At 37.8% G+C, this 26,515-nt stretch overlaps 3 protein-coding genes across 7 annotated transcripts; 2 read left to right on the top strand and 1 right to left on the bottom strand.

The window, feature by feature from the left end:
- The first annotated feature begins 3,058 nt into the window (after positions 1 to 3,058).
- Positions 3,059 to 10,352, top strand: LOC8263448 (type II inositol polyphosphate 5-phosphatase 15). Of its 2 annotated transcripts, XM_015716732.3 has the most exons (11): positions 3,062 to 3,986; positions 4,095 to 4,347; positions 4,582 to 5,389; positions 5,658 to 5,782; positions 6,515 to 6,599; positions 6,821 to 6,986; positions 7,089 to 7,129; positions 7,956 to 8,223; positions 8,593 to 8,716; positions 9,023 to 9,383; positions 9,667 to 10,352. In XM_015716732.3, the coding sequence occupies exons 1-11, from the start codon at positions 3,233 to 3,235 to the stop codon at positions 10,024 to 10,026; spliced, it is 3,345 nt and encodes a 1,114-aa protein (XP_015572218.1). In that variant the 5' UTR covers positions 3,062 to 3,232; the 3' UTR covers positions 10,027 to 10,352. The 2 variants fall into 2 exon arrangements, with proteins under 2 accessions (XP_015572217.1, XP_015572218.1); XM_015716731.3 differs by having other exon boundaries at positions 3,059 to 3,986; positions 6,821 to 7,129.
- A 493-nt stretch (positions 10,353 to 10,845) lies between these two features.
- LOC8263449 (2-alkenal reductase (NADP(+)-dependent)) lies at positions 10,846 to 19,046 on the top strand. Its single transcript, XM_002514725.4, has 5 exons — positions 10,846 to 11,283; positions 11,505 to 11,688; positions 17,112 to 17,278; positions 17,405 to 17,487; positions 18,490 to 19,046. The coding sequence occupies exons 1-5, from the start codon at positions 11,050 to 11,052 to the stop codon at positions 18,866 to 18,868; spliced, it is 1,047 nt and encodes a 348-aa protein (XP_002514771.1). The 5' UTR covers positions 10,846 to 11,049; the 3' UTR covers positions 18,869 to 19,046.
- Positions 19,047 to 19,591: 545 nt separating this feature from the next.
- On the bottom strand, positions 19,592 to 26,258 carry LOC8263450 (acetolactate synthase small subunit 1, chloroplastic). 4 transcript variants are annotated; one of them, XM_048377250.1, is made up of 12 exons: positions 25,760 to 26,257; positions 25,189 to 25,402; positions 24,639 to 24,722; positions 24,351 to 24,419; positions 24,121 to 24,204; positions 23,340 to 23,507; positions 22,611 to 22,691; positions 21,923 to 22,027; positions 21,704 to 21,826; positions 20,913 to 21,101; positions 20,123 to 20,188; positions 19,592 to 19,904 (listed from the first exon to the last, which is right to left on the bottom strand). In XM_048377250.1, exons 1-12 carry the CDS (start codon positions 25,954 to 25,956, stop codon positions 19,821 to 19,823), a joined length of 1,464 nt encoding a protein of 487 aa, XP_048233207.1. In that variant the 5' UTR covers positions 25,957 to 26,257; the 3' UTR covers positions 19,592 to 19,820. The 4 variants fall into 4 exon arrangements, 3 of the variants coding, with proteins under 3 accessions (XP_048233207.1, XP_015572289.1, XP_025012423.1); XM_015716803.3 differs by having other exon boundaries at positions 20,913 to 21,065; positions 25,760 to 26,247; XM_025156655.2 differs by lacking the exon at positions 20,913 to 21,101 and having other exon boundaries at positions 25,760 to 26,258.
- Positions 26,259 to 26,515: the final 257 nt, after the last annotated feature.

Genomic DNA, 26,515 nt, shown 5'->3' with positions numbered 1-26,515 from the left:
CAAGTTTATTAAAAGATCTTATTGATTATTTTATTAATTTGATTAATTAAAATTGATAAATAATATTTACAATTTATTAATTATATATCCAATTCTAAAAGTACAATTTTATTAGAATTTTCAATGTTGGTTATATAATAAATTTTTTAAAAAAATAATAAATTTAAATACATATCTAATTATAGAAAACCCAATGTTATTAAGATTCTTAATGTTGATTTTATGGTAAAATTTAAAAAATATTAAAAAATAATTTAATGACAGTTGAAAGTCATTCTTTAAGATATATATATATATATATATATATATATATATATATATATATATATATATATATATATATATATATATATATTAAAAAGAGTTGTATGGCAATTAACATAATTTTTAATATTTAAATATTATATTAATTAATAAATAATTACTTAATCAGATAATAATATTAATTTTATTTTTAACAATAAATAAATTTTATAATTAGATAATGATTCTAATTCTAGAAAATAGCATCTTAAATTATATTTTTAATATTTATTTTATATAAATAATTTTTAAGTTTTTAAATTTTTTAATAATAAATAAATACATTTTTAATTTTTAATTTTAATATTATATTAGATAATAATAATTAATTAATTTTTTAGTACTTTTATTAAATTTTTATAATATAATATTATTAATTTTAATTTTAATAATTTTATAATTTTTATTGATATTAAAATTCAACTGTGAATAATATGGGTAGGACTATCATCGAACCTAGCCAAGTCGGATATCAATAAGTTTAGGTTTGGTTTATGTTTAATTCTAGGAGAGGCTCGAAATTGGCTCGAGCTCAATTCGAGCTTTTATAATAAAGCTCAAGCTCGGCTCATTTGAAAATAATCAGGCTCGCGAATAGCTCGAGCTCGGTTTGCAATTAGCTCGGTTCGATGAATAGCTCGAACTCGATTATAGTTTGATTTATTAAGTAGTTGCATAATGAGAAAAACTCGAATTCGAGTTCGTTAAGCGTAATTCGAGCTCGGGCTCGGGCTTATTAAGCATTTTTTTTAATTAAGTTAATCAATAATAACATCTAAAAATATAGCAAAGAATAATGAAAGTATCAAATTAAGTAAAAAAATAAAATAAAAATTCAAATTTTTAATAAAAATAATCAAAATCAACTTCTAAAGATATCCATCCAATTCAATTAAGACTGATAAATGGAAGGTTGACGGTACAACATCTAAGCTTTTTAAATGAAAAATTAATTCCAATTCATTCAACTAGACATATCAACTCATTAATGAATTTTAAGCTTATATCAGTCAAGTTGCACATTACCGTTACCATTTTTTCTGTTTCTTCTCTTCCACTCCTCTCTCATCAGTTGCACTCATTCTAGATTACCAATGTCATTTAAAAAATTGATGTAATAAGAGTCAATTAGTTTAATCACTGCCATGTAATTATGTTAGCTTTTTAAACGACATAAGTTATTTTTACCTTTATTTACGAACAACACAAACTACATGATATCTTGATGATTAATGTCATTTAAAAGATTGATGTAATAAGATTAAATTAGTTTTAGTTACTGCCATGTAATCACGTCAGCTTTTAAAACGATGTAAGTCATTTTTGCCTTCGTACCTAAGAGTGCTGCCATCTTAGAAGCCTGCTATGCAAAAAAAAAAATATTACTAAAACAATATAGATAATGAAAGTAAAGATTATCGTTGCATACAAATTGTAAGGAAACCACACTAAACATATCACAACTCTATGTTAACTTAAAATAAGTATATAAACCAGCCTTATTATTTCATTATTTAGCGGCATTCACTTTTTAATGAATAATATTTATGAAATTTAAAATAAATTTTTAAATATAAAATAGTCGAAGTGTGATATAATAAAATAGCTAAAATTCTTTTATAATAATATATTAATTTATATAAATTACAATTTTAGCTTAGTTTTCAATTTGAATACTATTTACAAATATAAACGTAAATTTAATTCAAAATTTTAATTAAATTAAGATTTTTCTCAAAGAAATCGTGTGATCCAATATCAATACTTTATTCTATTGACTTCAAGATTTGAGTTGAACAAATATGAGATATATAAGAACTGAATTGCATGAGATTGAAAAGAAAATATTTTGTGTTAAGATTAAGATACATATAAGGTTTTGCAATATTGACAATACCATTGACTATATTCATTTAGATAAAATGTTTAATTTTTCTTTCTATTCTAGTGCCTGGTTAGTCATAACCTATTATATACTAATTAAAATTTTAATAATAAATAATTTTTTCTACTAAATTAGTATAATTAGAAAATACATTTAAAATGCTTTTATTGTCGTTCAAATATAGTTAAAGTTTATAATACACGGTAATTCATAAGAAAAATATTAATTATATTAATGAGTCAATTTTATTTTATCTAATTTAAAAAATATTTATTTTATTAAATTATTATAGAATACATTTATTTATTATTTATTATTTCTATTGTAACTCTTAGTAATATAGTAGGTACATTTAAATGTTATAGTTATATTATGATGATGATTATTATTAATTTTATTATTGTTATTACTATTATTATTTTGAATTTAAATTTGAGTTTATAGACAAGCATGCTTGTCGAGTTTATAAACGAATATGCACGAACTTTATAAATGAGCCAGATTACGAACCTGTTTGCGAGCTTTATAAATGAACTAAGCTCGAGCTCGAATTCATGAGCCTGATCGCGAGCCGGTAAATAAGCAGGTACGCGAGCTAATGAATTAAACTATGTCAAATTCAAACTCGGCTCGATAAAATTATCGAGCTTGAAATTAAGCTCGAGCTCTGTCCATTTAAATTAACGAACGAGTTTGAATGAATTTTTTATGGATCCGAGTTTTGAATAACTCGCTGTAATGCTATGTATATGAAAGGCAATTATTTAGTTAATGTTAAAACAATATCTTTAGATAACTACTTTAAAATAATTCTGTTTTTTTGGTTTGTAAGAGTTGAAAACAAAGGGAAACAGTTGTAAATGCGGAAGCTCCTATTTAATTTAATTAGATTAGATTAGACTGCAAAGAATAGGAAAAAGTGAGAAAGAAGAAAACACAGAAGACCCTTCTGTTCGTCGATTTTCCCGGTTTCTAGATTCTCTCGTTAGTTTCGGGGAGGGGAGGGGAGGGGGCGGGTGTCTGTGCACTAAAAAGTACTGCCAAATGGAACCATTGATAGACCTTAACGACGACCCCCACCACCACCAGCATGATGATGAGGACGCATCATCACTTGTCGACCCTAGTCCTAGAATCTTCGACCGTTACTTGTCACCCTCATCTACCTCCTCCGATGACGAATCCCAGCTGTCGGAAGCAACAACCAAACGCCTTGATTACATGATTCAGTTCCTGGATCGCAAGCTCTCCACTACTTGTACTGACAACAACATTCCCAATTCTCCGTCTTCTTCTTCTTCTTCACATTATTACGACAATAATTATAGAAACAATAACCAGTCTTCTTCTGGTGCCTTACCTGAGTTCATTGGTAAAGGAGGCGGTTCCGGTATTTTTAGAGTTCCTGCTCGAAGAGCCCTCCACCCTGGCCGCCCTCCCAGTCTGGAGGTGAGACCCCGTCCTTTGAGGGAATCCCAAATTGGTTGTTATCTCAGAACCATTACCACTTCGGAGACTCAATTGTGGTCTGGCAGCGAAGACGGCGCCCTTCAGGTGTGGGAATTCGATGATTTGTACGGTGGAAGTGAGGAGACGGCTCCATATACGGAGTCTGTGGGTTTGGGATCTGCTGTCTTGTGTATGGTTGGGGACGACGCTAACAAAGTGGTGTGGAGTGGGCATAGGGATGGGAAGGTTAGGTGTTGGAAGATGGATTTCACTTCCAATCGATTCAGGGAAGTCTTGTCGTGGATTGCTCATCGCTCTTCCATTCTCTCCATGCTCATCACTTCTTATGGTGTCTCTCTCTCTTTGCATTCCCTTTCTTTACTGTTTGACTTCAAGTTGCAACCTTTTCTTTTTGCATCCACCTTGTTCACTGATTTTGTTTTCAATTTTGCTACAGGGGATTTATGGTCGGGTTCAGAAGGTGGCGCTATTAAGATATGGCCTTGGGAATCTATTCATACATCATTTTCTTTCACTGAAGATGAACGCCACTTGGCTTCCTTAACAGTTGAGAGGTCCTATATCGATCCTAAAGCCCAATTTGCTCTCAATGGCTTCTCCAATGCGCTTTCTTCTGATATCAGATACTTGCTTTCTGATCATTCTCGAGCCAAAGTGTGGACTGCTGGTTATTTTTCTTTTGCTTTGTGGTATCTACATCTTTACTTCTAATTATTGCTTTTACTTTTTGCTCTCACATTCTACTAATTTTCCCTTTCTTTGTTGCAATGTTTTTTACTTTCAGGATAACTCACTACAAATGTCTAACTATCCAACTGCTTACACATTTATCCAACTCTCCATTTTCTGTTGCTAGTCTATTAGGGAACTTTTTTTCAATGCAAATAGTTAGTAATTTGTGCTTAATCGTTATTATTTTGCAGGGATGCCCGTTCACGCGAGTTGCTCAAAGTATTCAATCTAGATGGTCAGATTGAAAAGTTGGACATGTCATCAGCTCAGGATATTACCTTTGAAGATGAGATCAAGATGAAAATTGTTGCTGGTTCAAAGAAAGACAAGATTCAAACTTCATTTGGTTTCTTTCAGCGTTCACGGAACGCTATCATGGGAGCAGCCGATGCTGTTCGTCGAGTTGCTGCAAAAGGTGGCTTCGGAGAAGATTATCGTAGAACTGAAGCATTGATTATCAGCATCGATGGAATAATCTGGACAGGTTGTGCAAATGGCTTACTTGTGCAGTGGGATGGAAATGGCAATCGTTTGCATGAGTTCCAGTACCATTCTTCAGCTGTTCAATGCTTTTGTACGTTTGGGTTGAGAATGTGGGTAGGCTATGCAAGCGGTACCATCCAGGTATTGGACCTTGAAGGTAACTTGATTGGTGGGTGGCTGGCTCACAGCAGTCCTGTGATTAAAATGTCTGTTGGGGGTGGCTATGTATTCACCTTGGCTAATCATGGTGGTATACGTGGATGGAATATCATGTCTCCTGGACCACTTGACAACATATTGCGATCAGAATTGGCTGGAAAGGAATTTTTGTATACGAAGATAGAGAATTTGAAAATATTAGCTGGCACATGGAATGTAGCACAAGGAAGAGCATCTCGTGACTCGCTTATATCCTGGCTAGGTTCTGCAGCTGGAGATGTTGGCATTGTTGTTGTTGGGTTGCAAGAAGTTGAAATGGGTGCTGGTGTTCTAGCAATGTCTGCAGCGAAAGAAACTGTAAGAAAATCTTTTTCTTATTAAGTCTGTTGTTATTGTTGCATGATGTCCCATTACCATGTCTCCAAAATTTTGTTCTTGTCCATATATTGGTTTGAATATCTTAGTTGTAACTGATATTATCTGAGAAAGAGAAGAAAGATGGGAAGCATTTTGTCAGGCATCTTTTATCAACCTCATGTTAAGATTTATTAATCATTCATGCTTATCCTGACTGTAGTTATTTTCCCTATTTTATTTTGTTCACCAGTTTTCTTCTTAAATTTAGGTAGGACTTGAAGGTAGTTCTCTTGGGCAGTGGTGGCTGGAAATGATAGGCAGAATACTGGATGAAGGTTCTACATTTGAACGTGTTGGTTCTCGACAATTAGCAGGCTTACTTATTGCTGTATGGTTAGTATCTGTGATGGGAAGGTCTAGTATGGGCTTGGTTGGTTTTAATAGTTTGGAATTAGCCATTTTGTCATTTAATGAAAAAATTGAATGGCTGAATAAAAATGAATTGGATTCATTGTGTTAGTACCATTAAAATCTGTCCTTTTGGAGCTTATAGAACCGTCTTTTAAAAAATGATCTTTATCCATTGTTTGGAGGGCATAGTGGCATCTGTGATTGCTGAGCTTGTCTCTAAAGTTCAAATGGATGATTTAAGTTTAGTTTGTCATGTAAAATTATTCAACTTAATCTGTGTTTTAATAAGGTCACTATTGCCAAATTCTAAACGAAATTTAGTCACAGGATTTCCTTACTACACTGCTGGGTCAGAAATCAGCAAAATCTCTTTTGGATTTTAGTGTGACCTTACTGAAACAGGAGTTAAAGTTTAATGATTTTCATTAACAGATTGAAGCGAGTATGCTATAATAAGCTACAAATTTAGTGACCATTAGTGAAATTAACCCTTTCTGAATTCTAAGGGGATCTGTCATATCAAAACTGCTCATTTGGGTCCTAAAACGGCACTATGTTCATTGCCTGATTCATTATGAATAGATACCCCGCTTTCTTTAATTTGAATCTCATTTTCTCACTTTTTTACTTAGGCATACATGTCTTTTCTCCTTTGATCTTAGTAGTCTGGGTCATTGTAGGATTTCTTGTTTCTGATGGCTGAATGTTTCTTAGGGTTAGAAATAGCCTTAAAGGTCACGTAGGAGATATTGATGCTGCTGCAGTTCCATGTGGCTTTGGGCGTGCAATTGGTAATAAGGTATGCTTAACATTCTTTGTTCTAATAATTATCCATTTATTTATATGAGTTTTGGAAATTGTATGTTCCCTTTAGGTTTTGGAGTTAAAACAATCCCCATATTCTTAGTTTAGGTTCCAACTATATGAAGTTCTTCAAAATGATATGCAGCTTGCTATGCCCTTTTTTTTTTTTCCTCTGGTTATTCGTATTATTGGTCTGGCTGAATGTTGTCTGTACAGGGAGCTGTCGGTTTGAGGATTAGAGTTTATAATCGGACAATGTGCTTTGTTAACTGTCACTTTGCGGCACATCTGGAGGCAGTTAATCGTCGTAATGCCGACTTTGATCATGTATATCGAACAATGAATTTTGTTCGACCTTCTAATCACTTCAATACTGCAGCTGGTATGGTGCCATACCTGTTCTTGTCTTGCTCGCTTGCGTGCTCAATGTATTTATTATGGCTTGTTTATAGATCTGGCTTGCCATTGCTCCTTTGTATTGCAGCTGCCTCTTCATCAACGATCCAAACTCTTCGTACTACAAATGTATGTACTTATATGATAGAAGCTTTCTTTATCTTAAGTTTCTGTTGCAGAATTGTTTGGGATAATAACTTCAGCAGTCCTCAGTGTTTTCCGAATATCACAAATTAAAGACTAAAAGAACTTTATTTATTTATTTATTTGTTACAATGGAGTTCTAAAAGTTTTCAAAACCCCATCTGCTAGTCCTGTCCATCAGTAGAAATTTTTCTATAGTAACTCCCAAAATGTGAATTCTTTTTACATTTCAATCCCTGAACTTCTAAAGAATAACAGATTTTTTTTCTTTTTATTTTTTATTCAACATTTTTTTTTTAAAATTTTAATTTTGCAAAATAATCTTTTATTTCTAACAATATTACGTTCAAAAACTAGAAAATATTCCAATAAAAAGCAACAATTAAAAATTAAGCTGAAATTAAATAGTGAAATATAATTGAAAAACAAGAGGTGCTGAAAATATTATAATCTAATGAAAATAATTATCTTGAAAAAGTTTTAATTGATACTTTTAACTGATTTTGGAAACTACTAGATTTTTTTGAAATAGTAAAGAAAAAAGTTGATTAAAAGAGATCGGAATTGTAGTTTCTTAAAGGATCGAAATGTAAAGGAAAATTACATTTTGAGGGTCGAATAATTAAAAAAATTCTTTGATGGAGAAGACTAATGATGAAGGTTTAAAAACTTTGGGAAATTGATTATAAAATATTTTTCAAAAATGCTCTAGGACTTTATTATGCAATTAAAAGAACCTTTAGGTACTGAAGTCATTATCTCTGATTGATTCATAGTTACTTACTCGCATAAAGTGTTGATGCATGTATAGGTTATGGGTTCCAACTCTGCAGAAGGAATGCCAGATTTATCTGAGGCAGATATGGTCATATTCCTTGGTGACTTTAATTATCGGCTCGATGATATATCTTATGATGAGGCAAGGGACTTTATTTCTCAAAGATGCTTTGATTGGCTTAGAGAAAGGGATCAGCTTCGAGCAGAAATGGAAGCTGGGAATGTCTTCCAAGGCATGCGGGAAGCAATTATTAGATTTCCTCCCACATACAAGTTTGACAAGCACCAACCTGGTTTAGCAGGTATGTTAATTGACTGTGTTAACTGGTTGGAAATTGGGTTTTAATTGACCTGTTTCAGTAGCTTGGATGGCTTCATGGTTTATGACAGTATTCTATGAACAATGATTTAGATCAGTGAGTCTGTTGTTCATAGAAACCTTTGTGACCAGAACTAATGAGAAATGGACAGTTGATAAGTACATGAGTTATATTATGATTGATAACTTGTGTAAGTGACTCTATTGCTTACAGACCTATTCTGATCCAAAAGTAAATGAACAGTCTTGTTTGTGGTTTGCGGTCTAACTTTTTTGCTGAGACTTAATGATATTGGGTACACAAAAAAGAAAATTTGCAGAAATTCAATTAGTATGAACTATCTTTTTGCAGGGTATGATTCAGGTGAAAAAAAACGTGTTCCGGCCTGGTGTGACAGAATACTTTACCGTGACAGCCGGCCAGCTCGAGTGTCTGAATGCAGTTTAGATTGCCCTGTTGTCTCTATGATATCACAGTAAGTTTTTTAGCATGTGTTTCTGGCCCATATAGAGTTCAGATGATACCTGCAAAAGATGTAAGCATTAGTTAACTTATTGTGAAGGTGATGTTCGCTTTTCGCATTGTTAGCTGATGTATTCACAAATGCCTCAGAACACTTTCACTTATATGCAATTATTTATATGTGCATGCATGTGCTCATTATGTACATTAATATCTTAACTCCTTGAGATAAGTTCATGCGCATTGAATACCAGCACATGTGCTCATACATATGCATCACTTGTTCCTTTGAGATTTAACATCCTGTGTCATTGATTAGGTATGATGCTTGCATGGATGTCACTGATAGTGATCACAAGCCTGTGCGCTGCATTTTTAGTGTTGATATTGCACATGTTGATGAGTCAGTGAGGAGACAAGAGTTTGGTGAGGTTCTCAAATCAAATGATGAAATTAGAAGCACTCTTGAAGAACAGTGCAAGATTCCAGAAACTATTGTGAGCACAAACAATATAATCCTTCAAAACCAGGATACGACCATTTTGCGTATCACAAATAAATGTGGGAGAAGTGATGCTCTATTTGAAATTATCTGTGAAGGTCAGTCTACAATTAATGATGACGGACAAGCATCAGATCATCACCCAAGGGGCTCCTTTGGTTTTCCACGCTGGCTTGAGGTAGATTCCCCTACTTCACCCACTTAATTTTGAAATGCATGTAATGAAATAAATAAACATTATGCAAATATCTCCTTTAGCAAAATGAAAGATAGAAACCAAAATGATTCCTTTTATCCATTGGCTAAAGTGTCCTGGAAATAACACCAGCTTGATTTTTAGAATTGTTTCAAAGAGTCGGCAGACAAAACTAATTGAAAATTTTGCACTCTTGTTAATGATACTAGCATATTTATGAACTTTACCACCTTGGGAATTTAGAAAGATGTGAGACTTGAATCAGGTCATTCCGGCAACTGGTGTAATAAAACCAGATCAGATTGCGGAGGTGTCTGTTCATTTGGAGGATTTCCCCACCCTGGAAGAGTTTGTTGATGGTGTCCCTAGAAATTCTTGGTGTGAAGACACCAGAGACAAGGAAGCTATATTGGTGATCAAAGTGCATGGTACAAACAACACAATGGAGTCGAGAAAGCATCGCATCCGTGTGCGCCACTGCTGTGCAGTACAGACATCAAGAGTTGACCCTAAGTCTGGGGGCTCCAGGCAAGTCCAAGGGAATCTTCTCCCTCGGTCTGATTATCAACGCCTGAGCAGTTCCTATGACGTAGTTGACCACCTTCGTAAATTGAACAGTCCTTGACAACAAAGAGTGGGCAGTGGTTGAATGCTTGGAAAGGAATGTCATCCCTACACAATTTATGTTTAAACAGGACTCCGCTACAAAGCGGCTTGATGTAAATAGGGAGGAGGCATGTTGTGCCCTTCAGTATGATGAGTTCACTTATTTTGTTTTGTTTATAGCTGTTTTCTTTAGCTAGTGCAATTATTTTAAGCGCATGAGCAGTTTGTGAAGTGAGATGAGTCCAAGCAGTTATTGTTCTGAGGCAGATTTGGAGTATGTGAGTGTACAGTAAAGGGATTGCACACTGTTCATTATTGTTGTGAAATTATTTATTCTTTGGCAAAGTCTTTATTGTTGGTTTGTTATGTTACTAGTGGTAATTCATTCCGAACTGGCGGTACAGAAGAAAGTGGGGAAAGTCATGGAAGTTGAGCCTCTTGTTGTATTTACTTTACAATCTTTGGCTGCTGCCACCGGAGCATTTCTTTCCATTTTCATTATTAGAGAAATGCATGCAACTATTTTGGGACTTTTGACTTTATATTTGTGGCAGATAGCTCACTTTTCTCGTCATGTTAATCATTTTGGCTGTACATATAAAATAAGTTGACCAACGAAGATGATGTTGGCAATTTCCGATTACTATGTAATGAAAATTAATAAGGAATTTGGCATGATAAGTCATATAAAAATACTCCTCCTTTTAACAGCAGTTAGGTAATAATAGAAGGTAGGTAGGCAGCTACCAATACCGTTAGAAAGGACTGATTGTATTGTATTCTTTTACTTTTTCTTTTTTCCTTTTCTAAGCATTGATTCCTTCAACCAATGATATAATGTCCTGTCCTAACTTACTGTATATGTATATATATATCAATTTATTGATAGACAGACATCAATCCATTAAGAAAAAATGGTTTAAGTGGTAAGGTAGTTGCAGAGCAGAGAAGTTGTTGTGCATACCTTTCCTACTCATACTCCAAACACAACACATCGTTTCTTCCTCTCTCTCTCTCTCGACTTTAGGCTGGTCGAGTGAAAATGGAAGGAGGACAAGTAGTAGAGAACAGGCAGGTGATATTCAAAGGGTATATAGAAGGCTCACCCAAAGAAACAGACATGGAAGTCAGGGTTGGGAATAAAATTGAGCTCATGCTACCAAAACCTTGCGGTGCTTTTTTGGTCAAGAATCTCTATCTTTCTTGTGATCCTTACATGAGAGGTCGCATGCGTGATTACCATCACTCCTATATTCCTCCTTTTGTTCCTGGCCAGGTTTTCTTCTTTATTTCCTGCTCCTCCTTCTCTTTCATGCCTAAATATATTTATTTTCTTTGTTTTTGTCTGTCAATGTCAGTGTTTGTCTTCTAGATTCTCTCTTTTTTCGCTTCCTACATGATTTGACCTTGAATATTCCAACCACGCTTTCTTTCTAGTTCCACCACACCAGTGCCATACAAACTAATCATGTCTTTTCCTTTTCAACTCTTATGAAGCCCATACAAGGATTTGGCATTTCAAAGGTCGTCGCTTCTGATAATCCTGATTTCAAGCCTGGGGATTTTCTTTCCGGATTCACCACTTGGGAAGAATACAGCTTCATTCCCTACAACTCTGACCAATTGAGATCAATTCAGCTACATGATGATATTCCTCTATCACTTCACCTCGGTCTTCTTGGTATGCTTCTATTATTGCTCTAAATAGTAGTACATTTCTCCTGCAATGACTCTGTAATTGAATTCCTCAAGCTTAGCCTTTTCTTTTTGCCTCTTACCTCTTCTATCGTTTGCCTAGGTTATTATCATGATCATTGGCTAAAGAGGATAACTTTTGAATTCCACTACACTTAATCCACTATATAGTGGAATGCAATTGTTTAATTGATTAATATTCACATGGGACTTGCTTCATCTCTATTGCCGTGTGCTTTCTTATTCAATTACAATAGTGGGGCAAGCCACACCTGAACTTTTTGCCTGCCCACTGATGAAAGTGCTGTAGACTTGCTTATCCTCGGATCTTCTCTCTGTTCCATGAGTCTGGAGGACTCCATTAGGTACCATTTCCGTGTTTGCTGCATATTTCTTGCCGTCGCCTCATTCTAATAATTCGATGGCTAACTGAGCAAGTAGAGCACCTTCGGCTTGAGAAAGCCCCTTGTGTCACGCCCCGCCTCGCAGCTAGCAAGGGAAGGCTTCACAACACGGCCCGTGTTGAACAACACTTCCCGTGTTGACCAACACGCCCACGGACACGCCCGTGTTGGTTGAATAAAAATGCGAAAGGCTTAGAAGCTTCGGGAAACACGGCCACAGTAGGTAACACGGCTATTTCCCCCAGACCGTGTTCCCAACACGGCCTTCAGCACGGCCATGTTCCCAACACGGCCAGGAACACGGCCATGTTGGCGGACAGGGGCGGAAATGCTATAAATACCCCTTCCTTGTACCATTTGTAAAGGGGGGTGAGTGTGTGATATATGAAGAAAGAGAGTTGTAGAGAGAGAAAGTGTGCTCATTGTAAGTAGCTTTAGTGTGAATTAATCAATACAAGTATACACTTCCACAACTCTTGCGTCTCTTTGTGCCACTTTCGTGAATTTACCTCCGGCTAGCGTATTTGCTATCATTCACGGGTTTGGCAATCAAGGGTAGGCTGACTAGCTATCTTGAATTTCGGAGAAATCAAGCAAGCTAGGCCGCACGTGGGCAAAGTTTTGGAGATAAAACAAAACTCACGTGACAGTTGGTATCAGAGCGGGTTCAAGACAAAGCCAAGTTCATAAATTCTTTGGGAGAATTCTTGCACGAGATAATGGCCAAGGTTGGTGAGCAATCTACTTCTACCGCTCCTCCTACTCCAAGGGAAGGAGGAAAGGATAGCGGAAAGGGCCGGAGGGATAAGTCCCGCGATGTGATTGGCGCGATGGAGGAAAGGCTAGTCAGGGTGGAGACTACCATGTCCGATTGGGGGGATAAAATCGAAGACATGGACCTACGCATCGAGAAGCTAGAGTCCAAGGGGGACGATGGAGAGCTTCGCGAGGAGATGCAAGGTGCCTTGAATGTTCTCGCCGACAATTTATCAAGGGACAATGATGCTCTCAAGAAGTTGCTTGTCCAATGCCTAGAGAAGGTCGATAAGCTCGAGGTGGAGCTCAATTTGTGCAAGACCGCGTTGGCAGAAAGAGTGGGGAGAGCGCAAGCGATGGTCCACAAGGTCGATGCTCCTAAACCAAAAGCCTACGGTGGGGGCGAGGAATGCGAGGGAGATCGACAACTTCCCCGTGGAACTTGGAGGGATACTTTGAGGCAGTGGGCATCGTGGACGACACCACTAAGGTAAAGTCCGTATCTCTCTACTTGTGTGATATTGCTACCGTTTGGTGGAGACGGAGGTGCGAGGATGTGAAAAAGGGCCTCTGCACCATTAATACTTGGGAAGATTTTGTTCGGGAGCTTAAGAAGCAATTCTATCCCGACAATGCCGAGAAGGAGGCGAGGTCAAAGCTTCGACGTCTCCAACATAGAGATGGTCATATTCGGGAATATGTGAAGGAGTTCTCCGAATTGATGTTGGAGATTCCCGATTTGGGGGAAAAGGAAGCTTTTCATGCCTTCATTGATGGGTTATCTCGGTGGGCTCAGTTGGAGCTAGAAAGGCGAGGTGTGCAGGACCTTGCCACCGCGATGGCGGTTGCCGAGTCCTTGATAGAGTTGAAGAGGAAGGACTCGTTTAAGCCAAAAGCAAAGAAATACGAAGGTAGTGACAAAGGTGGTGGAGATAGGGGAAAATCTTTCACCAAGGATGGCAAGGCTTCATACAAAGATAAGGGCAAGTGGAAGAAGGAAGACAGGCGTAGTTCTTCCCCGAGAAAGCTTGCCTGCTTCATATGCGACGGACCTCATCGGGCATATGATTGTCCAAAGCGAGGAAAGCTTGGAGCGCTAGTGATCACCGAAGAGGAAAGGCAAGAAGAAGAGCGAAGACTTGCTTCCCTTCGACTTCTCAATGCTATCCAAGCCAAAGTGGAGCAAAAGCCTCGTGGACGAATGTACGTGGAGACCAATATCGGAGGCAGGAGTATTCAAGCCATGGTGGACACTGGAGCTGACACGGTATACATGGCGAAAGAGGTGGCTGACTCTATTAAGCTGCCTTACAAGAAGGAAAAGGGCTTCATTAAAGGGGTGAACGCAAAGAGATTACCTATCATTGGCGTTGCGAAAAGAACTAACATCCGAATAGGCCAATGGCAAGGTAAGGTCGATATCACAATTGCTCCTATTGATGATCAACGGTTTTATCTTGGTATGGACTTCCTCGATATGGTGAAGGCATTCTTGGTTCCTTACGCCAACACCATGTGCATAATGGAGAATGGCCAACCTTGTGTTGTGCCGATAAAAAGGGAGTTAAGTCAAGATAAGATGGTGTCGGCCATACGAGCTCTCGAAAGGGGTAAAAGGAAGGAGCCAACCTTCCTAGCAACCCTTAAAGTGGAAGAAGGTACCCATGCTGGTGAGGCTACACTTCCAAGCCCTATCCGAGGCGTGCTAGATGAGTTTAAAGATGTTATGCCGCCAGAGCTGCCGAAGAAACTTCCTCCACGCCGAGAAGTGGACCACGAGATTGAGCTAGAATCGGGAGCCAAACCGCCCGCCTTTGCCCCCTACCGTATGGCGCCTCCGGTGGAGGAATTAAGGAGGCAACTTAAGGAGTCACACGAGGCTATATAAGGCCGTCCAAAGTCTGTATGTACGTGTTGTTCCGGAAGAAGCATGATGGGTCTCTTGGTTATGCATTGACCGAAGCCGAACAAGATTACAATCAAGAATAAGTACCCGATTCCTAACATTGCGGACATCTTTGATCAACTTGGTGGTGCTAAGTGGTTTACCAAGTTGGATTTACGGTCCGGGTACTATCAGGTACGCATCTCCGAAGGACATGAGCCAAAGACGGCGTGCGTGACGAGATATGGGTCGTATGAATTTCTTGTCATGCCCTTTGGCCTCACAAATGCGCCGGCCACATTCTGCACGTTGATGAACAAGGTACTTGCTCCTTACCTTGATCAATTTGTTGTTGTTTATCTAGACGATATTGTTGTGTACAGCAACACGCTGGAGGAGCACGTAGAGCATTTAAGGCTAGTGTTCAAAGCCTTGCGGGTTAACGAGCTCTACGTTAAAAGGGAGAAATGCTTGTTTGCCCAACGAGAAGTGGCGTTCCTTGGGCATGTCGTTGGCAATGGGAAGTTGAGGATGGACGGTTCAAAGGTGAAGGCCATCCAGGATTGGGAACCGCCGGCCAAGGTGACGGAGTTGAGGTCTTTCCTTGGATTGGTGAACTACTACCGGAGGTTCATTAAGGGTTATTCTTCCATTGCCACTCCCTTAACGGATTTACTAAAGAAGGGTCGTGCCTGGGACTGGTCTACAAAGTGCCAAGAAGCCTTCGAGGGGCTAAAGAAGGCGATTATGGAGGAGCCGGTCTTAGCACTCCCCGACTATACAAAGGCGTTCGAGATCCACACGGATGCTTCTGATTTTGCTATTGGTGGAGTACTCATGCAAGAAGGGCATCCGATAGCCTTCGAAAGCCGGAAATTGAATGACACCGAAAGGAGGTATACGGTGCAAGAAAAAGAGATGACCGCGATAGTCCATTGCTTGCGGACTTGGAGGCACTACTTGCTCGGGAGCAAGTTTGTTGTCAAAACCGACAATGTCGCCACTAGCTACTTCCAAACACAGAAGAAGCTCACACCAAAACAAGCTAGGTGGCAAGACTTCCTTGCAGAATTTGACTATGTCATGGAGTATAAGCCAGGAAGAGCAAACCTTGTTGCCGACGCCCTAAGCAGGAAGGGGGAGCTAGCCGAAATAAGCCGTCCTGCATGCAACTTGGCGGAGCGCATCAAGGAGGGGCTAAAGCATGATCCGATGGCCAAGAACTTCCTTGCTCTTATTCGAGAAGGTATGATGGGCCTTTCCCCATTATTAAACGAGTGGGAAAGGTGGCGTACAAGGTTGAACTTCCCCAAGGCATCAAGATCCATCCTGTTTTCCACGTAAGCCTGTTGAAGCCCTACAAGGAGGATCATGATGACCCAAGCCGAGGCAAGTCTACGAGAGCTCCTTTGAATGTGCGGGCTCAGTATGACAAAGAAGTGGACTACATCATCTCCCACCGTAAGGTGCCACAGTCCAATCAACCTCCTATGACGGAGTTTCTAGTCAAGTGGAAGGGACTCCCCGAGAGTGAGGCAAGCTGGGAGCCAATTCGCGACTTGTGGCAATTTGAGGAGAAAATTAAAGCTACGAGGGAGGCGAGCAACGGGCGTTGCAGTTGAGTGGGGAGAATGTCACGCCCCGCCTCGCAGCTAGCAAGGGAAGGCTTCACAACACGGCCCGTGTTGAACAACACTTCCCGTGTTGACCAACACGCCCACGGACACGCCCGTGTTGGTTGAATAAAAATGCGAAAGGCCTAGAAGCTTCGGGAAACACGGCCACAGTAGGTAACACGGCTATTTACCCCAGACCGTGTTCCCAACACGGCCTTCAGCACGGCCATGTTCCCAACACGGCCAGGAACACGGCCATGTTGGCGGACAGGGGCGGAAATGCTATAAATACCCCTTCCTTGTACCATTTGTAAAGGGGGGTGAGTGTGTGATATATGAAGAAAGAGAGTTGTAGAGAGAGAAAGTGTGCTCATTGTAAGTAGCTTTAGTGTGAATTAATCAATACAAGTATACACTTCCACAACTCTTGCGTCTCTTTGTGCCACTTTCGTGAATTTACCTCCGCTAGCGTATTTGCTATCATTCTGCCGGGTTTGGCAATCAAGGGTAGGCTGACTAGCTATCTTGAATTTCGGGGAAATCAAGCAAGCTAGGCCGCACGTGGGCAAAGTTTTGGAGATAAAACAAAACTCACGTGACACTTGGGCCTATACTGAACCCGATACCACTAGAGGCTGCATAACTTCTGCACCTTAGGATAAAAGCCTGAGTTAAGATCCTGAGTTCCATGATCAAAATGGCCTAACATACATCATTGTTTTAAACAGAAGTGGGAATTTTCTTGCAGGCATGCCAGGTCTTACTGCTTATGCGGGATTTTATGAGGTCTGCTCCCCTAAGAAAGGAGATTATGTGTTCGTGTCTGCAGCTTCAGGAGCCGTGGGCCAGCTTGTTGGTCAATTTGCAAAGCTACATGGTTGCTATGTAGTTGGAAGTGCCGGGACAAGCCAAAAAGTGAATTTCCTGTCTTTGCATTTTGTGACTCATCTCATTTTTCATTAGCTATAGTACAGATTTATTAATTACAGTGGACAGCAATTAGAGCTGATACAAGGAAAATATCTTGAATTGGGGTGTCAGGTTGATCTTCTAAAGAACAAGTTTGGTTTTGATGAAGCTTTTAACTATAAAGAAGAGCCCAACCTGGATGCAGCTTTGAAAAGGTTAGTATGCTTTTGGAATTTCAAATATGTTCTAGAACTTGATCTGCTGCAACGTGTCTCAAAGATACTCTTAGTATACCCCAGCTACTTTGCTAAATAAAAAAAAAAAAGCCATTATTACTCATGCTGTTGACTGTTGGATTCCTAATGCAATAAAAAAGCTCTATTCACATGAAAGAAAAATTGTCTATCTCAAAGTCAACTTAGAAAAAGAATAGCATTTCTCGGTAATATTCTGTTATAATCAAGGGCTGAGATTTAATCAAATTCTAGAAAGAGATCAGAATTAATTCTGTTTTTTTACTTTGTGTTTTCAGTTAAGAATGATGAGCTGTCAACGCTATTGGTTAATACATTAGTCAATAAGGATCAGTTGTAATTAGTTAGAAAGAGAGAATGGTTATCTGTCACAAATCTTTGTATGTAACTTTCAGTTACATCTACTTACGAAATCCAGATAGTAACAATTCATTTTCTCTCTCAGTTCTTACTCTTCTCTTCCTCTCTTCTTTCTCAATCTGTTCTTTCTTCTCTCTTCTTCAATTTTATCTTCTTCTTCTTCTCCTTTTTCAAGTGTATTGAGCTAGTTTATGATCTTAAACAGTAGATCGTATCATAACCTATTCTTTTCCTTCCATGTCAGTACATCTATCATTTTTGTGTAATTCTCTTATGTTTATATTGTGATCACTTTGAAGGCAATATTGGCTAAACATAAACGCAATTTCCTTGAGAGAAGCCAAATTATCTCCCCAGTCAGTAAAGCACGTCCTGCCCTTACATATCTATAGTAGTATTTTGTACTGTTGACTTTTTCTTTGCTTTATTGAATTCCTGTAGTTACTCTATTGATGTTTCCTCAAGCATCATATCTCAAATCTTTAGGTTGCCAGCATCTAGGAGCTGTTATCTTGTTTACATGTTCTTTATGTTTCATATGGTTATAGTTATCTCATTACACATAGTGATGATTACACTTTGTTGCCGTCTTCATTTGAATAGGTATTTTCCAGAAGGCATTGACATCTATTTTGATAATGTGGGTGGAGACATGCTTGATGCTGCATTGCTCAACATGAAGATTCATGGCAAGATTGCAGTCTGTGGAATGATGTCTGTAAACAGTCTCTCTGCTACCCGAGGGATTCACAATTTGTTCAATCTTATAAGCAAAAGAATTAGGATGCAGGGATTCCTTCAAAGTGATTACTTGCATTTGTATCCACAATTTTTGGAACAAGTTAGTAATTATTACAAGCAAGGGAAGATTGTTTACATTGAAGACATGAATGAGGGATTGGAAAGTGCTCCAGCTGCTTTTGCTGGACTATTTTCTGGTAAAAATGTGGGTAAGCAAGTTATTCGTGTAGCCTATGAATAATTTTCTAGACAACCATTGAAGCAATCCTAAAGCTCCAGCTGAAATCTAGATGACAAATCATGATGCACTTTTGTGCACCATAACTTCAATTATCATGGCTCTACTGAGTTTTTCTGACTTGAAGTTTCCTGGAAATGTTATAAGAAATGCATTAGTCTTTTTGTTGCTTAAGTGAAAATAAGGGGCAAAAGGAGCAGAGATTCTAGTGAATATACGATAGTGGAGTAGGCATGTATGCAACTTATATTCTTTAGTTTCGCCAATATACACATAAATATGTGAGGCCTGCAAATGAAGATGAAAGCCAATACTTCTGTGAACTTCATTAAATATTGTTGAAGGCAAATAATATTGCACATAAGTACCTCTTATAGCTTAAGAAGAGAAAAGACTCAACAGAGAGTTCTGAGGTGGTGCGAGTCCAATACAGCTGCCATTGCCATTGTTGAACTAATATCACAAAGGGCTTGATATCTGGTTAGGCTATGGCAGTGGCGTCAGCATTAGTCTCAAGATAAGTTCCATATTATTATGGTTTTGGTTGAAATAATAGTCTATAATTCTTTTCATGAGAGAATTAACCCTGTTCGTCCTACATTTATGACCAAGCCCTTGGGAAACTCAGGTCACAGCACAGTACACACACTGGTCAGTTATAGAATTGGCCCTGTTCGTCCTAAACCTTTCGGCAGAAGAAACATTTCTTATATATTCACCGACGCAAAGAACAATGCTTAAAACTTTTTTAACTGTCTTCAATGTAAATCACCAATTCTATGATATGCATGCAGCTCAGCTTCAAGACTCATGACAGAAACGTGGGAAACTTGACTTGTCTGAGGGAATGGAAAGCAGAAAAAGACCAATTAAGCGAATGGGCAAAGAAAACCCTACTTCAGATGGTCCACATTGAATACAAGCTACTAATACTAACAAGTAATTATCTCAAATATTACAGCGGAAGTGGATATCCGCGGAGGTATGTGGAATCCACACCCGATTCTCGTACCAATGCCACCCTTCCAGTCCGTGCCACCTTCAAGTACAGAAAAATAAACGATGTTAAATAAATAAATAAACGATACACTTCACATCATGCAAAGGCATCTACCAGCTAAGTACAATCGACACATAATGTAGGAGCAAAATAAGAGAACACAGTTAGTAAACCATGCTTCTAACAGAGATAAACAAACCACTACAGATGGGAGCACCAAATGGTACAGCAAAGCAAATAAGAATAAGAGGACAGACCTCACAAATCCCATATGGCTCTAATACTGTCTGCAGGGCAGCCATTTTGTTTAGATCACCTGTAAGCTGGAATGGAAACAAATAGCTTGATGGTCAACAATGCTACAATATTGGGAAGCAATAACTGAAACATGTGTTCAACAGTAAAATAGAGCTCTAGCCGAGTAAGTGATACTTAGTATCATAAGGTCCCACACCCGAGTAATTTTCACTTTGATCACCGCAATTGATTCAGGTCCTAGATTAATATCAGAATAACAAGGTATACTGCAATCATACTAGTGTCGAATATCCAATTGATTCTTTCATCAATAGTTAGAAACTTAAAGAAGCAAACCTCGTAACCCCTCCTTACATCATATGCATGTGCCAAAAACAGATTTTTCCTCTATCCCTAGACCTCCACCACTTAAAGGGAAACAGACCTCAACAACTAAATGATGAACACTTGAACTTACTAAAAAATGACAAGGGACAAATAGATACATAATCATACAAGAATTACATCCGAATCTTGTTTTTCCGTGAAACCTCGTACATAAACATATAAAGAGAAGCCCTGATCAACATTAACCTGCTACTTGAACATTTTAGGCTTTTTGGTTTGTTGCTTATTTCCCCCAATCTGGAAATCAGGCAGGATTGCCTGGTTCGGGACAATTATTTATAAAGATTTGCATTTTCTTGACCATAATAAAAAATAAATGGAGTGTTTTAGAAGGTATGAACTGCCAATGGAAGTTTTAGAAAAATAGGCTTAATATAAGATTGGTATATAAAGGAGGATCACCTCAAGGGTAATTGTGTGATCAGACACATCAACAGCTTTGGCTCGAAATATGCTAGCAATATCCAGGACATCTCTCCTAGCAGCAGTGTTAACAGCTATTTTAATCAGCATCAGTTCTCGTTCTGCAAATGGCACGTGTGTAATATCGCGTACCTGATGAACCACCAGCCTTTTCTTGTCATCCATTTGCTGGATTAGATTGTAAGTTTACCAATAAATCTATGATAACCATGAAAACCATGCTATTTTCAAAATCTAACAGGGGTAAGAGTCCATTCATCAACACTATGTTAGAGATCTGCCAAAAAGAAGTCCTACCTTTTTCCATCAAGCTTCATATTGTTTACCAGTAAATAAGTCTAGCAAAACATCTGTTAGGACTAAGGAAAAGCAGCATTCCCAAATAGCAGCTGAAAAATAGTTTAAGGATGTAGTGAAATTTTGTTCATAAGATACATCGAAGCTATCTAATTTTTGGTCAAGTGACAACAATAGTGCCCAGAGGCTATCTCATCCTATGACACTTTACAATGATACGATTGCTTCAGCTTCTAGTTTGGATCAACTGAAGTTTGGTGCAACAATGTAATTGAACAAAATACCTTAATTGTCTCATACGAGAACAGTTACAAGTTTAATATAATACAAAGTCCAGGCAATTTGTTTCTCCCTTTTTAGCTCTTCATTTTTTGTTTTCACCTTTTGTATTTTGAGCTCACATAGTTGCTTGATTAAACGCTCTAAAGTTTCAAGATTTTTATCATAACATGTTAAAACTCGCTGATGTTTACCTCGTGCATATCTATCAACTTGTGCAGCTGCAGAACCAACTTGCCAATTGACTCATTGGTTCCAGGAATCACAGTTGTAATACGAGAAAGTCCCTCTCTTTCAGCAGAGCCCACAGCAAGACTCTAAGGAATTGAAGACAGAAAAAAGAAATAACAGCGATGACAACAAGCAAGTAAAGATTTGTTTGAAAAAGAAAGGGGAACACAAACTACACTGACCTGAATGTTATAACCCCTCCGAGATATAACCCCAGTGATCATGTTGAGAACACCAGGAGAATCGTTCACAAGCATCGATAATGTATGTGACCAAAATCCAGTTGACTGAAATTTTAAATCAACAAAGAAAGTGCAGTACATATGGAATGAAAAGTAAGGCAACTACTATGATAGGGAAAACTGATAATACTGCCTACACCACTTATCATAGATCAAGCAAGTATTAAAATCGCTTCTCCCAGAACACAATACTAGTCAACAAAGCCAACAAGTTCCTAATTTTAAATATCAGACCAAGTAAATGTTAATGCACAAATCTTATGACACAGTGACAATCACTTGGACTGCAGCATATGCACTATAAACTTCCACTAGATCTGACACTCATGCATGGCCTCACTTTCGAACCATTCAAACTAGGAGGTAGTGCTAATTGTCGAGAATATTTACCATTAACTGAAAGAGAAACAATTGCATAACATCAAAATCTTGACGGCAAAGATCACACCTGATGTTAGTAGAACATTTTGACAATCAGCATATATATATATATATATATATATTTGTGTGATTGTAGACCTTGCATGTAATAATATTTTTATTCTTCAATGAAACAGATTGCTAACCTAGATGGTATGTCTAACAAACAATAAACACGTATGGAGCTTTCAAGGTTTCAGTGCCTTACATCTTCATCATAAAGAACACCCCAATGAGCATCAAGGACTTGATTCACTGAGAAGTCATCTTCCACGGGATATACATCACCCTTCAATTGAAAAGTAGAAGCAAATAAATAAAAGAGTAACCCCAATTCAATGAAATTGTACCAATGTTTGATATAAAAATCACAGCCTACAGAAGCTGAAAAGAGAAATCTAAAACAATTATGGTTTTAGATTCAGCAATGTAAATGATATATGTACAGTAAAATGTGATCGACCAATTATATACTATTCAGAACAGGATATAAGTTCTGTTCTAAGATAAAAAGGACAAAACTTGGATACATGAATCAGAAAGACAAAATATCCTACGGACAGTTTCTTATTCTTACAGACAATTTCTTTATCTTCTCCCTCCTACCATAAAAATTGGGAGACCTAGTTCTGCAACTTCATATATGAATGTTACTTAGGGTAATTTAACATGCAACCCAAAGCACAACCATCATAGGACACTATCAAGGAATAGATAAAAGTTGAATTATCTCCTTAACAAACAACAATTATTTTGGCGAATGTAAATCATATTAAATATTAAAAAATGCTTTAACGTCAGTAAAACACAATCAACTTAGAAGTGGGAACCTATTCAGGCATGTAAAATAGAAAAGGGATACTGATATAATACTGGTTCAAAAGGTTTAAATGACCGTATAGTATTTACCCTGGTACTAGAATTATGAAGTGTATACCTTTGAGGAAGAAACGGTGCTGCCATTAAGTGATCCACTTGAATTCTCTTTCACAGGATTACTGAAAAGAGCATTACCAGGCTGCATTCTTTCAAGGTCAGGATAGGAAGCTGCAGAAAATCTCCAAAATGGAGCCGTCTCACCCATCCTTTCCCGTCTCAGAGCAATCTATAGTTAATGCAAATCCAAATTTCATTACTATCATTACTATTAGTAAAGAAAAAAAAAATCTTGGTTTAAATACTACAACATGTGAAATAACCTCACTGTCACTGACATAAAGAACAGACCTTCCTTGCTATGTTCTTTTCGATTTCAGTTTTTTCTTTTTGCCCCAGATGCAACTCATGTATGCTTCCTCACATTTGGCCATGCTTTTTTTTTTTAATTGAATAAGAACGACAGGAAAATGTTATAATATTCCCTTCTGCTGAGCAATGCAACAGAGGCCAATCCAGGTTCTTGATGATTCATATAAGATTATGAATAAAAAGCACCATGTTAGGTAAATTCTGTTATGTTGTTAATGCCTCAATCAATGAGGACAGGAGAGGAGATATCTTGTGATCTCCTAGAATACCTACTCCATAGGTTATAATTATCCCATTTTATATTTGTCTGTGCATTCCTGTCTTTTCAGAAGTAATGGGATAAGATGTTTTAGGGGTTGGAAGTCAATGTAGACTTCATGTTGAACCGCCACATTACCAGCGAGACAGTCAAAGGTGAAAATTGAAACCTGCATGTACACATGTTCCATTCTTAGCGACGGAAATTATACCTTTCCAGTTCTACTAAGTTCTTTGATTCTGAACTTGCTCAAGTTCCTCAGGACAGCAGCCATCTTGCCAGGGTCTCCAGTGACCTGAGACATCCAAAAAGGGTAGCATAAACAGACCATCAGCAATCACAGCACCGAGACGGATTGTAGCATATACAAGTATCTGGATGAATAGAGTTCAGAATCCCTGAAAATAAGTCTATATATGTAGTGGATCTAATTAAAGTCACCTCAATAGTTAATGTATGCTCTGAGATATCCACAACTTTTGCTCTGAAGATGTCCACTAGCCACATGATCTGAAGTTTAAAGCCAGTTAGAAAAGGGTCAGGTACTTGAAGGCAGAAACACCAAGAGAAGCGCCCATTACATATTATCTGAGTTGCCCAATATTCTTGCAAGAAATTTGTAGGTTGATGCGCCAATTTTCCATGAGGGATATTTGAACAGCTTATCCTAAACTAGTCCAGGTGATTGGTTTTTTCTACAGAAGAACAAACAAATTACTATATCATTACCTCATGGCGGGTCATTGGATCTGCATTAAGTTTGATGAGCATAAGTTCACGTTCTACTTGTGGTTCTCTTGAGATATCTTCCACCTGATGGATCCACACAAATTAATAATAATAGATAATGAACTTGAGAACAAAGAATAAGAAACAACTGCTCCACAATGTCCGTGCTCATGCTAGGAAAGTTGAAACATCCACAAAGGGCAGAGTAACGGCAGGGTACAAGCAAACAAAATTTTGTAAACTCTCTTTTATGTTTGCTTAACTATCCAAAGCTGCTGCAATAAGGTAACTGTTTCCAGAAAACTAAATTGAAACAAATCTTTTCAAGGACAAGAAAACAGTTTGTTTATTCGTGCTTATGCTTACATATCACGGTGGGCATTATTAGCTTAGAAAGTTTGCAAGACTTATCAATTCTATGGCCCACAGACTAATGAAAATCTAAAATATTTTCAAGGTTTAATGAAATGCCATCTGATTGCTGATCAAATTCAAGTTGGTCATGCTGCAAAAACAGAAAGAATAGGGAGTATCACGGATGGTTATTAACCTTTATGACACTGACAAGCTTGTTAAGCTGCTCTACTACTTGTCTCAAGACATTGTCAGTTCCACGGACAACTATAGTAAAGAGAGCCTTGTCTTCGTTCAGACAAACGGCAAGGGACTCAATGTTAAATCCTCTTCTAGCAAAAACGCCGGCAATCCGGTTTATTATTCCACTTTCATCGCCAACAAAAACCGAAATGGTGTGCGTTTGCACCCTGAAAGAATTAATTTGTGAAGTCAGTATAAAGATTCCTTGTGGGAAGTTGAAACAGTGAACCAACGTGATGAAAATAGCTCGCCCTCCCAAAAAGGAGAAGGCTGGAAAACTAGCTACTTCGTCCATCCCACTGGCTCTGAAGACTGCAAAAATTAGTAATAGACAGAGAGACATTGGGAAAGCCGGAAAGGTATTAAAGCACATGGAAGTATTCATCATCCAAGTCAATAAAAAGCATAAAAGAAATTGAATACGATAGTAGGAAAAAAGCACAATCGTTTTCCCAATGCAACCATAATAAATAACCGAGCAAAAGAAGAAGCAGAAGAAACGAGAGAAGTTGAAAGAGAGTAACTTAGAGTGAGGCACAGAGTGGGTAACAGCATTAGCATTGTCTTTGGAAGCAGAAAGCTTAACCACCGCATTAGTCCTCAAAGTGGGGGGATGTAGAAAAGGTAAAGAAGGAGCGGAGCAGCTGCAGCTCCTATTACTGAAACGAACAGTGAAACATTTACGGGGAGTGAAGTGAGATGAGACGGTGGCTGCAGCCATTTGCGTTTTGCTTTAATTTTTGGGGGTGAGAAAACAGTAAGTAATCCTGGTTCATTCAGTCCGTAAGAAAATAGTAAATAAGGAGGATAAATTGCTTTTCGACAAACCCCACATCCACGTTTTCTTTTGGGTAAGACTCGCCCACGAGGAATTCATGTCAGATGGACTCTTCTTTCTTCAAAAACTCTTATTTATCCTTTAAATCTTTTATGTTAATCGCCATCTTTTATAAACCGTTTTTCTTTTTTGGGTTTTCAAGTAATGATGAACATGCTCCACTGTAGTTCTTGCTTCTACATCAGCATCTCACTTGCACTTGCATTAACATTTATTTATATAAAAACCATTTCCTTTTTTGATTGTATGCTAGTCAACATAAAATCATGTCATAATCGCAGGGATTGGAGGGTCACCATTGAGAACAATCTTTTTTTTTTTTTTTTTTAAATTGCACTTAATAATATATACTTTTATTTAGCAAGCTTGCACCATCTTCAGCGTTATAAATCTTACGATTACTCTTTTTTTTTTTTTATCAATTAAAAGAGAATAAATCTTA

Source organism: Ricinus communis, chromosome 7, assembly GCF_019578655.1.
Source record: "Ricinus communis isolate WT05 ecotype wild-type chromosome 7, ASM1957865v1, whole genome shotgun sequence".
NCBI classification, from domain to species: domain Eukaryota; kingdom Viridiplantae; phylum Streptophyta; class Magnoliopsida; order Malpighiales; family Euphorbiaceae; genus Ricinus; species Ricinus communis.
Note: the sequence above shows the minus strand (reverse complement) of the source record. Positions and strands in the feature narration are given on the sequence as shown.

Bases quoted from the DNA above. Each gene is read 5' to 3' on its own strand.
- LOC8263448 (XM_015716731.3), top strand. From the start codon at position 3,233: ATGGAACCATTGATAGACCTTAACGACGACCCCCACCACCACCAGCAT. The intron at 3,987-4,094 runs GTGTCTCTCTCT...ATTTTGCTACAG, and splicing joins CATGCTCATCACTTCTTATG to GGGATTTATGGTCGGGTTCA. The intron at 5,783-6,514 runs GTTAGTATCTGT...AATGTTTCTTAG, and splicing joins GGCTTACTTATTGCTGTATG to GGTTAGAAATAGCCTTAAAG.
- LOC8263449 (XM_002514725.4), top strand. From the start codon at position 11,050: ATGGAAGGAGGACAAGTAGTAGAGAACAGGCAGGTGATATTCAAAGGG. The intron at 11,284-11,504 runs GTTTTCTTCTTT...ACTCTTATGAAG, and splicing joins CTCCTTTTGTTCCTGGCCAG to CCCATACAAGGATTTGGCAT. The intron at 11,689-17,111 runs GTATGCTTCTAT...ATTTTCTTGCAG, and splicing joins ACTTCACCTCGGTCTTCTTG to GCATGCCAGGTCTTACTGCT.
- LOC8263450 (XM_048377250.1), bottom strand. From the start codon at position 25,956: ATGGCTGCAGCCACCGTCTCATCTCACTTCACTCCCCGTAAATGTTTC. The intron at 22,692-23,339 runs GTATACACTTCA...TTTCAATTGAAG, and splicing joins GCACCGTTTCTTCCTCAAAG to GGTGATGTATATCCCGTGGA. The intron at 19,905-20,122 runs GTCTGTCCTCTT...CTGTACTTGAAG, and splicing joins AGCCATATGGGATTTGTGAG to GTGGCACGGACTGGAAGGGT.